Source organism: Gopherus evgoodei, chromosome 3 (genome assembly GCF_007399415.2).
Source record: "Gopherus evgoodei ecotype Sinaloan lineage chromosome 3, rGopEvg1_v1.p, whole genome shotgun sequence".
Taxonomy (NCBI): Eukaryota; Metazoa; Chordata; order Testudines; family Testudinidae; genus Gopherus; species Gopherus evgoodei.
This window is the reverse complement of record NC_044324.1, coordinates 177,799,118-177,813,271: the sequence shown is the minus strand read 5'-3', so window position 1 is coordinate 177,813,271 and position 14,154 is coordinate 177,799,118. Positions and strand designations below refer to the sequence as shown.

The 14,154-nt window shown below is 43.4% G+C and overlaps 1 protein-coding gene across 1 annotated transcript in view; it reads right to left on the bottom strand.

Annotated features, from left to right (window-relative positions):
• The window catches only part of VASH2 (vasohibin 2), a 67,176-nt gene continuing 53,022 nt past the window's right edge, over nucleotides 1-14,154 (bottom strand). The window contains exons 7-8 of the mRNA XM_030557511.1: nucleotides 10,350-10,465; nucleotides 1-3,430 (exon numbers count right to left, since the gene is read on the bottom strand). Of these exons, the coding sequence (XP_030413371.1) occupies nucleotides 3,358-3,430; nucleotides 10,350-10,465 (189 nt within the window). The 3' untranslated portion in view covers nucleotides 1-3,357. The remainder of the gene's footprint in view (nucleotides 3,431-10,349; nucleotides 10,466-14,154) is intronic.

The following is a 14,154-nucleotide window of genomic DNA, read 5'->3' as shown; positions in this document are numbered from 1 at the left end:
AAAAGACCAAGACATTTTATTAAAGTTCCATGCTGCACATAAACATACAAGTGATGAGAAAAGCAAGACTCAGAGCCATGCACATGTACGTCCAGAATATCGTTTGCCAAGTTTGCAATGAGCTAGAAAAATAGGCAGTTGGAATCACAGTTTTAAAGATAAGACAAAAATGCAAGAGCAAATTTGAAGAGAATGAATAAAATTCACTTGTACTTCAAAACAAACAAACCAAGTACAAAATAATGTCACAGCTTTATAGCTTAGAAAAGCTTCGGTGTAGCAAGTTAAATGTTCAGATAAACCACATAAGCCAAAACACTCTGGATGCTGGTAAAATCACATCATCAAGTTGGAAGAAATAGTCAGGGTACTGTAGAAAAACAAATATTTTTTCAAAATCAAGTATATTCTAATGGCACCAAAGTACAATTAAAAATCAAGGCTTCTGTTGCTTAACTAAACCTTATTTTCCTTATCACTTCATTAATGAGGAACCTGTTGTGTAAACTAACAATTGGCTTATGCTTACAAGGTCACAAAACACTGTGCAGTACATATTGTTTTAGAACTGAAATTCTATTGATCATAATGGCTTAAAATTTTACACTAATACAAACCATGATTTTTTTCCCCATTCTTTATCCCCACACCTAACCTCCTCCCTCCCTCAAACCCCCATCCTATTCAAAACCTATTTTAAAGCAAATAAGACGATAAATACACAAAACAGAAAGGTTGTGGACTGTAATAAAGCCTTATGTTTCACTGCAAGGAACCCTCTCCAGAACACAGGAAAAGGAAATCCTCTAAATTCAGTCAGGTCATCATCATCACCTGTGCTGTTCTTCAGACAGAGGGGGAATAGTTTTCAGTAACCAAAATGAAATGTGAATTATAAGAAGAACTTACCAGCTGTGTTTTTTTTTTGTTTAGTATTGGGGGCATAACTTAAAAAAAAAGTGAGGAAATACATAACGTCAATCTTGCAATGAGCTCCAAACATATCTGCAGCAAACCCAGCCCATTTCAGTGGAGCCCTGTTCAATTGTATCAGGACCTGCCAGGGCTTGTTGCCAGACTGGGGCCTTAATTTATTCTCTAGTCATTTTGTAGCTTATTTCACGATTGTGTATTGCAAAAATTCCATGACTTTATAAAAAGTCATTGCCCTCTTCCTCCAGGCATAAGAAAGGCCAGAGGACAGATCAGTACATTATTCAGTGTTTATGCAATAGCTTGCTTGGGGAAATATTTCCATCTGACATTACAGTAAATCAACTGCCTTAGTACTTTTACTTTATAATAAAATTCACCTCTCTCTGCCCCACCAAAATGACTATGGCCTTGCACCTGCATTCACACCTGTGTAAAGTGAGTAGTCATGCTTACACCGTGCACATATAAAAATGACTATACAAGCTGCAAGGCATGAAAAATCAGACTCCAACGTTGGGGACTGACTTCTCTTTAATAGCGAAATATTCATTACAAATCTTGGACTCCTACTTCTCACAGTATTAAAGCTTTATCCATACACATCTCGTATAATAGAGGTATATTGGAGTCTTTTGAATGGTCTCGTACAACTGGAATTAAACTGAAAGCTGTATTTAATGGAAGCTATATTAATGTTTAACACACACTTATGTTGTATTGTCATCTTGTCCTATGCTATCTAAGTATTTCCCCACTACACAGTATGAAAAGCTTTCCCATGCAGGACTGTTTTCTTCAAATAACTGTTGGCATTCCCACCTGCTTCTGTAGCCATTTGAACACTGGCTCATTCAGTGTTCCAAAGCCTTAGTACTTACTAGAATCTTACTATGTTTATCTTTTTTATTACCTCTCCACCTCATCTCAGAAAATCCAAAGGACAAAAGGCACCAATGCCCCATGTTTCTGGCTTGTTTGTTTTTTAAAAAACTTAGAAAAAATAAAAAAAGCATGGCTTACCGTATACAAGCTAGATTTTCAGAGCAGCTCAGCTCCCATTTATGCACCTAAATGAAGTGGTTAAATTTTCAAGTACTCAGCACCCACTAACTCCCAGAGTTCAATGAGAACTCCTAGGTGCTGAGCACTTTGAAAAATCTAACTACTTCCATTAGGTCCCTAAATGGGAGCTGAACTGGTTTGAAAATCTAGCCATACATCCGTAGTGCTAGTTAAATCCATCAGTAAAAAGGACACCATAAGGAAGGAGGAGATAGACAAACAAACTTGTTCTTGACAAAAATATGTGAAAATCAACTATTATTGCTACGCTTACTCTAACAAGAATCTTTTTAAAGGTCACTAAGTTACTGTAATGCATATAAAGGAGAACCTTCCCTAGCTAAGTTGTGATGTCTGATCTTAATATAAGACACAAAGGCATCATCCCCTTAAACTATTCAACCCTGAAAGACAAATGATTCAAAATTACACACACACACATGGATAGAAAAGTAAACTCTCAAGGAAGCCTATTGATTCTGACACTTCCTCATGAGTCTGAGACTGTACACACAGTTTGACTGTTAATACAGTGCAAATGCTAGTCTCTACAACACAATGATCTCCAGGTCTTGTGCTTTAACACTGTAGTCCGCAAAGTTTAAAAAAAAATTAAGAAATTGTAAAAATTCATTGTTGGTCAGTTATTAAAAAAACCAATAGAAACCTCAACTGGTTCTCTGTATTTCTAAGACACTTGCATATAAATCAAACTTTACACTTTTTCATAGGCATGCACATAGTAAAGAGTGGCAGGGTGCATCTAATGCGGTAATATAGTACTCTCAGAAACGCTGGAAAACAGTACAAATTGGTTATAAAATTAAAATTGTCAGTTTTGCATATCTCTTATATACTGAGGTAATAGACACTTTAAAAAGTCACATCCACCTCTGCACTGCTATTTTATTGCTGAATAAAAAATATTGACTTGATGTTTAAACCGACTGCACCCCAGCACGTTAACACTAACGAGAAATATTTCATTTTATCACCACTCCTAATACTACCAATGGAGCACAATATTCAAAGCCAATTAAATAGAGTAAACAATTATTTAAATTAAAAAAAACAAAACAAAAAACACCACAGTAGTTCCCTCCTGTTTGATGCGGGGAAGAAATCCTGTTGAAGATAATTTAGTTTTTCATTGATGTCACTTAATGAATTAAAAAAAATAATACTGCAATCATTCTAGAATTTCTATTTTCTAGGTGAAACTTTAAATAAAATCCACAAGTTCTTAATAAATAGTCCCAGTTTCTCTTCTTTTTTCCCCCACCCCCTTCCTTCAATGGGGCATAGGGTAATGTGCAGTGAGAAGCACCATGGAAGCCCTCCATCTGGCCTATGGCTTTGTTAGATGCGTAGTTGATAGCCCACTTCATTCAATGTAGTGAGATCACCCACTTTCTTGTCCATCACTGCAGGCCTGCAATCAAAGAGGGAAGAGGTGGTCAGTGTTCAGCATTTCTTTGACACAGATTTCAATTGCACAAACACCACTGCAAAAAACAAAACTAATGGAACAAAGTATCTTGTCAATCTAATATGAAAACAGGACTAAACTTTTTTTGTTGAATGAACTAATTATGCAGAATGCAGCCATGTTATCATCTTGACATTGTGATGGCAGGAAGATAAGAGCCGCATGCAGAGACTCGGGGAACAGTAGGTAAATCCTGGGCGTTGCCCGCTTCTTTGCAAGGATTTAACCATTACATAGATATAAACATTAAACAGCAAAAAATCTCAGAAAAATACAGGATTTATTTAGAAAAAGTGAGAGGAAGAGAGATACTCAGGTCAATCTCTTCAGACATCATTTCCTTTTTTCTGGTGAATACTATTTAACCTGTTCTAATTAATTGGATCAATAAAATTGGGGGTTCTTTTGGTTGGCATATCATTTACTAACCCGTCCTTTTTCCTGTGACACTCTCTCTGCCGCATACTTTGAACAAAACTTGCCAATTGAGTTGTAACTGGAGCAGTTCACTTTTGACTATTAGCTGTTCATTTAAGATGCATAGTTTCTGCTCTTTGAAGGTGAGGGCAGAAAACCACATTTCTACTATGAACTCATATAGCTTTTGAGATCTGGGAACCTTGCGAGTAGCTAATGCTCCTCTGACTATTCACAAACTGAACAGTTTATTCACTAATCTTTCTACAACTAGCTCTTTAAATAGTTTCATCCTCTTCTGAATTGTTACCCTGTGTCCCGTCTTATTTAGCTTTTAAACACTTTGCAGAAAGGAAAAAAAGTGTATTAACTATGGGCCCAATCACCTGTGAGAGAGGATTAAGTCTGAGAAGGTCTCTGCAAGGTTTTTGTTGAGGTTTTTCACATATTCCTTCAGAGAGGATAGGGCCATAGCTCCATCTCCCACAGCCTGTGCAGACCCCAGACAACCAGTGGGAGATTAGCTCTGTGTCCATGAAGGCCAGCACTCTGGCTCTGCTGCCTCAGCCTTAAAGGGGAAATCGCAGCAGTTGGTTCAGTAGTGCCTGGAGTTGTATTAATTTTCTTCTTCTGCAAGTCTGAGGTGGGTGGGATGATTCCCTTGGGCCTGCCCACCACTTACCAACCTGCCTACTCCCACCAGCCCTCCTATTTGTGAATCCCAGTACCTGCAACATACATGAGGCTTAGGGGAAAAGGCAGGGGAACATTAACATGCAGGCACCAGAGCCACCTTTCTTTTCCCATGGTGGGGGGACTGACTTGCACCGAGGGTCCCTTCCATGTGGATTATGGGGCTACATTCAGGCCTTGTAACTGTGCTATATAAATACTGTATGAGCAGCTCTGACCTTCCTGGCCTAACATGTCCATCACATGTCCACAATTCCTGTTGGAACTGTGACTAAAATGGCAGTCACAGGCACTAACCAGCTCCTCAGTTCATACTGATTGTGAAACATCTTCAGGTATTTTTAAATACTGCTTTAAAGTCTCCTTGTATATCCTAATGAAGTACATCAATCTCTAGGCTTCTAGAGCAACACAAGCTACTACAGTTTTCCTGTCAACCTCTAATCAAAGTCAGTCTCACTAGAGATGCACGTTATTAAACTCACATAACATGCATTTATTAAAATATCACATAATATTAGCTGAGAAGACAATATATTTTGTGAGCTGACATTTAGCAGCACAGCTACTGGTGCTGACTCTTGAATTACATCCAGTCCGTAACTCTTCCCCAGACTAAAAGTGAAACACTGGTTTCCAGTTTCATAAAGATGAATCAGAATTACCAGCCCCTCTGCTTTGGGTTGAGCAGAAAGAACAGAACCAAACAAGGGACCATCATGTGCTAACATCACTTTACAGTTTAGAGGATTTTTTTTAGCTTTTTCCTTGTAAAATCTTCCAAAAGGATAAAAACTTAATTTTGTATTTAAATGTATAATTAAATATGCACCACCCTATAGCTTTAAACTGAATATGGGCCTGATTCCTTCCTTATATCAGTATTACACTGGTATGACTCCATTGATTTCAGTGGAGCTACTCTAGATTTATGCCAGTGAAGATAGATGTGAATCAGACTACAAAGGCCTGATCCTGCAAACAGTGCCTGGCATAGTGCTCAGCATCCACTGTAGCAAGCTGTATATCCAGTAGTGAGAGTCTGCAGGATTAAGCTCTAATTTAAATAAAACTAAAAATTAATCTGAAATAACTCCCATTTGAGAGGTTTTCAGTGCAAAACTTAAGTAAGGGGGGAAATTCTTCTGCATGGCTCCATCCAGCTGGATTGTCTAATTAGATGTTTTCATGGATTAATCTCTCTCTATTGTATTTCGCTTGTAACTATAGTAAATGCACAGAATTAATTCAAGATTATCTTCTGAAAGCCTGGATTAGCATTCTGCTCTTTTAGGAAAATACAAAACTCATTAAACTGTAATGAACAATGGAAGGAACAGAAGCTATTCTATTTGGATGTGTTTACACTGGGCTGGAGGTACCCTGTCACTGTGAAAGGCCTGAACCTAACAATGTAATAGGAGCCAACATTTCAGAACACTCCCTCTGTTGGTGCATCCAGAGCATTGCACACATAATGTGGTCTTATTAAGCACTAGCATGCAGGTGAAAGGTTGGGTAGATATGGGGCAGCTCTAGCAGGGACCCATGGGTGCAATTTAACTCAGAAAAAAATCAGGATTAATCAATGTGCACTGGATGCACTGCAAAGGGCCACTTAGGTTTAGCCCAGCCACTCTTCTGTCATGACAGAATGGCTGCTGGGCCAAATTTGACTGAGTGATGATGTGATCTGGCACATGGGGTCACAGCACCACTCAGCTTTCATGCCTGACCCAGCAGGGCCCAGATCCCACTGGATTCATTTAATTGAGCCTGAGGCAACCCAGCAGGCCAGGAGCCCAGAGGTAGGAGTGGGGTCTGAGGTACTGCTCCCACCAGCGGTGGGGCCAGAGCTCGGTGAGACGGAACCAGGAGCAGCCACCCAGCCGCACACAGGGCACAGCAACCCCACAGGTCTGGCCCGTCTGAAGTCCCTTCCCCCAACCCCACATCTGTTTAATTGTGAGGCTACTGTGTCCCTGGGATGTATATAATCCACTTAGAAGTGGAAGGTCACACATTAGCTCGAGCTCAGGAAAATGTTGTAGTGAAAACATTTCAGCTTCAGTTCGCTGAGTCTCTTCCCAGGAGAGTCCTATATAATTTTACTGTCAACAAAGAGCAGTCTGTAATAACAGCTTGCCATCAGCAGGTGAACCCTCTCCAGCGAATGCCAGGATCTTATTCAGTCTCTACCCGCTAATAATGTAGCTCAGCCTAAGATGGGTATTGTGTGGCATGAAGGGCCTCTCTACTCAGTAATTGGCTATAATTAGAGCATGCAAATAAGAGATTCATAAAGAGATAAGATGCACAATGCCCATATCCACTCTCTAGCTGTTCATTGTTTGGTTAGGAGCACAGGTGCCTAAAACATTTTTTGCTAGATGAATAAATTTGAGGCCATCTCAAAACAGCTAGGTTCTTCCCAGCCAAAAGAGGAGGGAGTGCACAAGTTTCCTTTATGTATTTCCCTCCCTGCACATTAACTAACTACACATTAACTAACCTTTGAAAACCCTCTTACCCCTACAGGACCAGCGTACTCTTCATCAGTCCTCCCAAGTGACTTACTAAGTGGCACTAAACTCACCTCTTTGCCCCTTCACTTGCCTCCTGTCCCAAGTCTGATAGCTCCAGTTACAATAGGCAGGAACCAAGAGTCGTTTGGCCACAGAGGGGAGCAGGCTCAGAAAGCAAGGGGCTGCTGGAATTGGAAGGGATGGTCTCCCAACAAGAGGCTACTTACAGCATCAGAACCATCTGCAGGGCAGTTCCACAGTGGCTTGGCTGAAAAGAGGAAAGTGGCCAGTGCTCAAGCTGCCATAACTGCGAGTCAGTGTCCTAAGAGTTAGTGTGGTTTTAAAACAAGGCCTGGATTCTGCTCACTCACATCAGTTTTACACCAATGTAACTCCACTGGCTTAGTTACTCCTAATTTACCCCAGTGTAAATGAGAGCAAAGTCAATCTCCACGGGCCAGATACTAAAGTGTTTAGGTGCCTAAAGACAGAGACAGGCATCAGGAGGATAGCAGTCGAGGTGCTTCTGAAAATTCCACTATGTGCCTATCTTCATCTTTAGGCACCTAAACACCTTTGAAAACCTGGCCCCTGGTGACTACAGTGAACCACAAGCCAGTGTAAACAGACTGTATAATGAGGGGAAGGAGCAGCATTTAACAGCAGCTTCTTCAGCCTTTACCTTACCCAAGCATGTCAATCAGGCATCTTTACTAAGAGGACGGCTTTCCAAAGGAGCGGCTGCAACTCCCCTAAAAGTCATGAGCAGCAGCGAGTACTGTGCACCTCTGAAAAGCAGGACTCTTAGGTGCTTGAATACAGATTTAGGTATCCATGTTGAACATTTCTGAAATTCTCTTTCTCTGATGGTGGAAAAGTGCCTCTGTTCAAGATCAACCCTTGCAGCTTGGTCTTTGTGGAAAGGCCCAGGTAGACTACACACAGATTTAGGAAGGCCACTGCATGCACACATACTGCTCTTGAGGTTTTCCTCATATCGTATGTCCAGTTAATCTACCTTCCAGGTGGAATGGCAGCCCTGACATTCCTCCTTTGTGGTATGGCAGCTGCAGACTACTGGCGGGCTTCAGGTCAATAGGCTAAACATCCAAAGTTACTATTGTAAATAAAGACATTCCAAACCTAATCACGGTTGGCACTTGGGTGACTTTTCTCCTCCTCTTTCTCCTATGGAAGCTGTCTAAAGCCTCGTCTACACTGGCACTTTACAGCGCGGCAACTTTCTTGCTCAGGGGGGTGAAAAAATATACCCGAGTGCTGCAAGTTTCAGCGCTGTAAAGTGCCAGTGTAGACAGTGCTACGGCGCTGGGAGCTACGTCCCTCGTGGAGGTGTGTTGATTATAGCCACAACTACACAGCTATGTTAAAGTGAAGACATGCCCCAAGTCCAGTCTGCCCTGGGGGACCACAGCACTGCCTGGAATCTCTACAGCTCTACATGCTGCAGCCCAGTCCCCAATACACTGCCTCCTGCTGCATGCCCCCTAGGCAGCACTTGGAGGGTAGGGGAAGGCTCAGAGGGCAGCCTTAGAGCTGTCTTTCCCTGTTCCTGTCCTGAGGGAATCCTCCCCGTAGCTGGATGCTGAACTTCAGAGCCCCTTCTTTATGCCACTATGCCATTCGGAGCAGGAATGAAAACTCATGCAAGGAGTCTCAAATCCCAGCTCTAATCAGATCAGCTGTCTAGTTACAAGTCATTACACAGTCCAAGGCTTTATTTTACTATGACGATATGTAATACCATTAGAGATGGAGCACAAAGAACACCGTGCAAGAGCAGGGTCCTGGGCAGGTGTGCGTGTTTCTGCAGACCATGGAGTCACCACATGACTCCAGTGGGTCAAAGCTAGACTACTTTTATTTCACTTGTCCTTTCATATTACATAAATTAAGCAACAAGAAGGGAGCAGGTTGCTGTGCAGCTGACGCTTGCTCAGCAGTTGGCTCTCAGAAAGCCTGAGGCTTCTTTGTAAAGCCAGCGACATTGACACTCCTCTGCAGAATGAACATCTGTGCCATTCGAACAACTGCAGTAGCAGTGTTAAAAACCCAAAGATGAAAATATCCCTCAAGGAGTATATGGGAAGGGAAAGTGCCTGGAGTAGCAGGGCCTTTAACTACTATAATTATCCAGACACTAAATGAGGACTGGAGCCCCTGCTGATGGGCCCAAAATATAATGATGCAGATAGAATATTAATTTACATGTAAAATGTAAACCTGCTGTTAAATCAGCAGCTGCTAACTGCATTAAATATACATTTAGAAAGTCAGTCTAAGTTCTTTCTTAGCTTAACAAAGTCCCTCTGAAAAAAGTATCAGAGGGGTAGCCATGTTAGTCTGGATCTGTGAAAAGCAACAGAGTGTCCTGTGGCACCTTATAGACTAACAGACGCCTGTTAGTCTATAAGGTGCCAGAGGACTCTGTTGCTTTTTACTGAAGAAGTGCTCATCATAAACAGTGATGAATTTGTGGCCACATAGGTACTTCATAGGTGTCAGTTTGCTGCACAGCACAGCCTTTCAGAACTTTACTCCAACAACAACATGGCTAGAACTTACATCCCCTGACTCCAAAAGCACAGACCTTTACCACTTGACCTCTATGAGAAATTCCATTCGCTTCTAGCAGTCAGGGGCGGCTCTAGGCATTTTGCCGCCCCAAGCACGGCAGGCAGGCTGCATTTGGCAGCTTGCCTGCAGGAGGTCCGCTGGTCCCGCGACTTCGGCGGACCTCCCACAGCCGTGCCTGTGGGAGGTCCAGAAGTCACAGGACCAGCAGACCTCCCGCAGGCAAGCCGCCGAAGGCACCATGCCTGCCGTCCCAGCAGCGCTGGCAGAGCACCCCCCCACGGCTTGCCACCCCAAGCACACACTTGGCGTGCTGGGGCCTGGAGCTGTCCCTGCTAGCAGTATAGAGCCCATGATGCAAATTCTGTCCCTCCAGCAGCTCTGTTATTAAGAGACCGCGTAAAGAGCATGCACAGTACAACCATGCTATTAGCACTGACAGCTGGAGCCATAGGATTAACCAGAATATCTATAGCATACACAAATAGGGAACTGCTATGGTGGGTGAATCTCAATATTCCTCCAAATCTGTAGTTTAGCTTTACTGTGTCCTTACACTGAGTTTCTGATTCATCAACGAATGGGACATCAGCTCAAAAAGAACACATGAGCGGTAGCAAAGCAGAAATACTCACGATTTGTCTCTTCTGCACACCCGTCTCTGAGGGCTGACCTGCCTTCGGCGAGGGGACAGTGACTTGCCTCGTGATCGCTCTTTGATTGGAGAGTGGGCACTTGAGGGTTTCAGAATCTGAAAGGAGGAAGGGAAGGGAGGCACTGAATAAAGATGCCTATTCAACATTTTAAAAAAAGAAAGACCTCGTTATAATACTGGAGATCAGAGATGAGACAGAGCCTGTAGTCTCTTGAGGGTTGTTTGAATCCTGCCCAGGCTGGGAGAGACTGAAAGCTGTTATCAGTGCCTCATTGCAAAATTAGTTGGTGGCCTCAATCCAGCTTCCAGATATAAAAACCATCACCACAACTGGCCTTCTAGTCAGCAGTCTCAGCAGAGAGACCATGGGACGGCAAACAAACTACCTTGTCCCCTTTGGGGCGGTTGCCCTCAACTCACAATAAGACACATTGTGGTAGCATCATGAAGGGAAGCTTGCGCAGCCAAAACAGTTTCTGGAACTGTTCTATGGACGAATAGAAAACTTGAGTCTCAAGGGCTGTCAGCTGGATTCTCTGCAATCAGGGTCTTCTTCCCCATCCCTTGTCCATTCACACATCTGGGTATAGTTCCTCTAGGCTGATGACTTTCATCAGCACTACATTCACACCACTTTTATTTTAAGGACCTGATCTTTCAAAAGACATCATGTGCATAACTTTACACCTTATGAATAGCCCCAGGGAAGCCCATGGATGAAATTCCGACCCCTCAGAAATAAACGGGAGTTTTGCCATTGATGTCAATGGAACTAGGATTTCATCCAATGAGACTACACAAAATATGCATGTGCTGAAGTCTCCACAGGATGAGGGCTTTGAAATTGTAACACTCTCAAGGTAAGGACTATGTCTTTTCCATCTTCTGCACAAGGGCTGGGTCCAATGTCACAGCTCAATGCATATATGCCATAAAAATAAACTACGCTTGCTTATTTGATCAGAATACACTTCAGATACTAGCATTCTATCTGGTATTAAATATGTGGAACAGAAGGCTGAAATAATTCTAATTCCATATGCAATTAAATGTGTTACACTAAAATTAGAATACAACAACTTCAGCCTAAGGCTTTCATACCATCATGGTGCCTGATTTTCATCTCACTTAGCACAGTTTTATACCACATTAACTCTACCAACTTCAATGGAGTAACTTCTGATTTACCCCAGTATGATAGGAAGAAGAATTAGATCCACTATTCTCTATCTAAAAAAACCCATAAGGAATAGCCATCTTTTAAAGATTAGGTAAAAAATAGTGGACCAGTTCCTCAGCTGGCATTAATCATAGTGGTTCTATTGTGGCAGGTTACACCAGCGGAGTGTCTGGCCTGTAATTCCTTTTTAATGGAACAACAATGCAAATTACGCTCCATTCATCCCCATGGCATAGTGAGTGACCACAGTGGGACTGACAAAGTGCAGCAGTTAATCTCGCCCCATGTTTGAACGTGAACTTTAGAAAGATTTAGCGTATGTTACAAAGGTGCAGGGTCACAGTACACTTGTTTTCCACATCTGGAGACCCTGGGAAACATTCTGTTCTCAATTACATCAGTGTAGATCCAGAATAGTCAGTGGAACAGAGAAGAATATGGGTCCCTAGTTCTTTGGTCCTGCATGGAAATCTACCTGTTTCTTCAGGCATTTGGGTCTGATGGATACTAGGCAAATAACCTGTTGTCAACAAACCTGTTAATTGGAGTTGACAGGGACAAATGTTTTCTCTGTCATCACAGGGAAACCTGCTAGTGCGCACTAGACACCACATTCTGTCCGTAAAGGGAAGGAAAACAGCGGGGCCTTAACTACACTGGTCTCAGCTGTCTTGAGAAAACTCACTGTCAAGAGATAACTTGCCTAGTGTATTCGAACTCTTATTTGTGCACAGCATAAGCCACCAGAGAGTGGAAGAGCAGGGTGCTGCTGGTTGGCATGGGGGTCCACTGGCACAGTTGTACGTGTGAGCTTTTGTGACACCTGCAAATACTATACATTGTCGAGACCTGCACTGTCAGCCCCTTGCTTGCATAAGCACTACATTCACTCAAGCTACAAATTCCACTAACATTGCCTTGGCCTAACTGTTACATTTCCCCACCCCACCCCTTTGTTAAATGAAGGAGCTTCATAGGAAAGTGTGGATGAAGAACAGTGAGCTCTATAAAATGGGGATGATGGTACTTGCCTCCTTTGTAAAACACAGAGCTAGGAATGAAAACTGCTATATATGAGCTTATTATTAAGACAATGCTGTGCATGGAGTGAGATCCGCACATACCAAACTGTACATTCCACACTGAACAAGGGATGTGCTCCCTCACATGGGTCTTGCTCCAATTCTTGCAACCTCCTTTCGCTTTCTCCTCTTCGGTCACGCAGGCATGTTTGAAGACTTTACATTTAAGGGAGGAATCCTGCTGGTCCTTACTCTTGCAAGGAGCCCCACTGACTCCACTGTGCAATCAGCACTGGTTTCAGTGGGACTCCTCATGGAAGTAAAGCAAGCAGGTTCTGGCCCTTGATTATCTGGTAAAAACCAACATTCAGTATCTTACAATATCCTCCGAGGTTTAATGCAAATAAACTGTCCTGACAGTCCCATCAGCTGGATTAAGGCTTGGTGCCAATGCAGAACTTTGCAGCGTTGCTGTGAGATAGCACAAATGCTTACCTGAGCCTGCACTGCCAACTCCCACAGTTTTTGGCCAATGACAAGTTAAGCTGTAAGGTTTCAAAATAAGCCAGACAATCTCAGACACTAACAACAGGCCAAACTCCGTCCTGGGTAACTCCAAAGAATGACCCCCAGCATGAATCGGTTCCATTGTCTGACTGATCTGCAAACAAGCCAGATGCCCTGCCTTCCTGACAGTAAATCTGATAGCCTCCCCTTCCACTGCCTTCTTGGAATCATAACTATGCTCTGCACAACTCACTCACATTAACTTGAGGTGAATGATCTGGGTGAGGAAAGTGCCTGAGGACAGAAGCCAGGATGAGGACAGTCACTTCAGACCCACATCTCATCCTCCACATGTGTACGTTGACAGTGGCAGGAGAGGGGGCTGTAGCAGCAGTGCTAGGAAGTCTCTGTTTAGGCAGATTTACCACCCATTTTCAATTGTGCTATCTAGTGCCTGTGCACAAACTGAAATGGTAGAGGCAGGCTCTGTAACACCACACCACATGTAAGAAGTACTCTCTGCCCAGACAAATGATTCATTCTTTGGAGGACGAGGAGGGAGACAAAAAGTCAGAAGTGGCATGTGAAGGAACTTACAAATGATGCCACATACCTCTCGGAAAAGGGAAGCAGCCCTGCACTTCATGAGTGCACCTGCTTTACCCCAACTGCTGACAGATGGCTGGAAAGACATCAAATCCAATTTCATTGCAACTGAAACCTGCTCTTCACCCCCAGCTGTCACTGAAGCATATTCCCAGGGCCGGCGCTATCATTTAGGTAGCCTAGGCAATCGCCTAGGGCGCCAGGATTATTCGGGGGGCGGCATTTTGCCAGGGGGGGCGGCAGGCGGCTCCGGTTGACCTGCCGCAGGCATGCCTGCGGAGGGTCCGCTGGTCCGCGGCTCCGGTGGACCTCCTGCAGGCATGTCTGCGGCAGTTCCACTGGAGCCACGGACCAACGGACCCTCCGCAGGAATGACCGCGGCAGGTCAACCGGAACCGCGGGATCAGCATGGGGGGCGGTGAAATGGCCGTGCGCCTACGGCGCGAGAAACCCTAGCGCCGGTCCTGCAT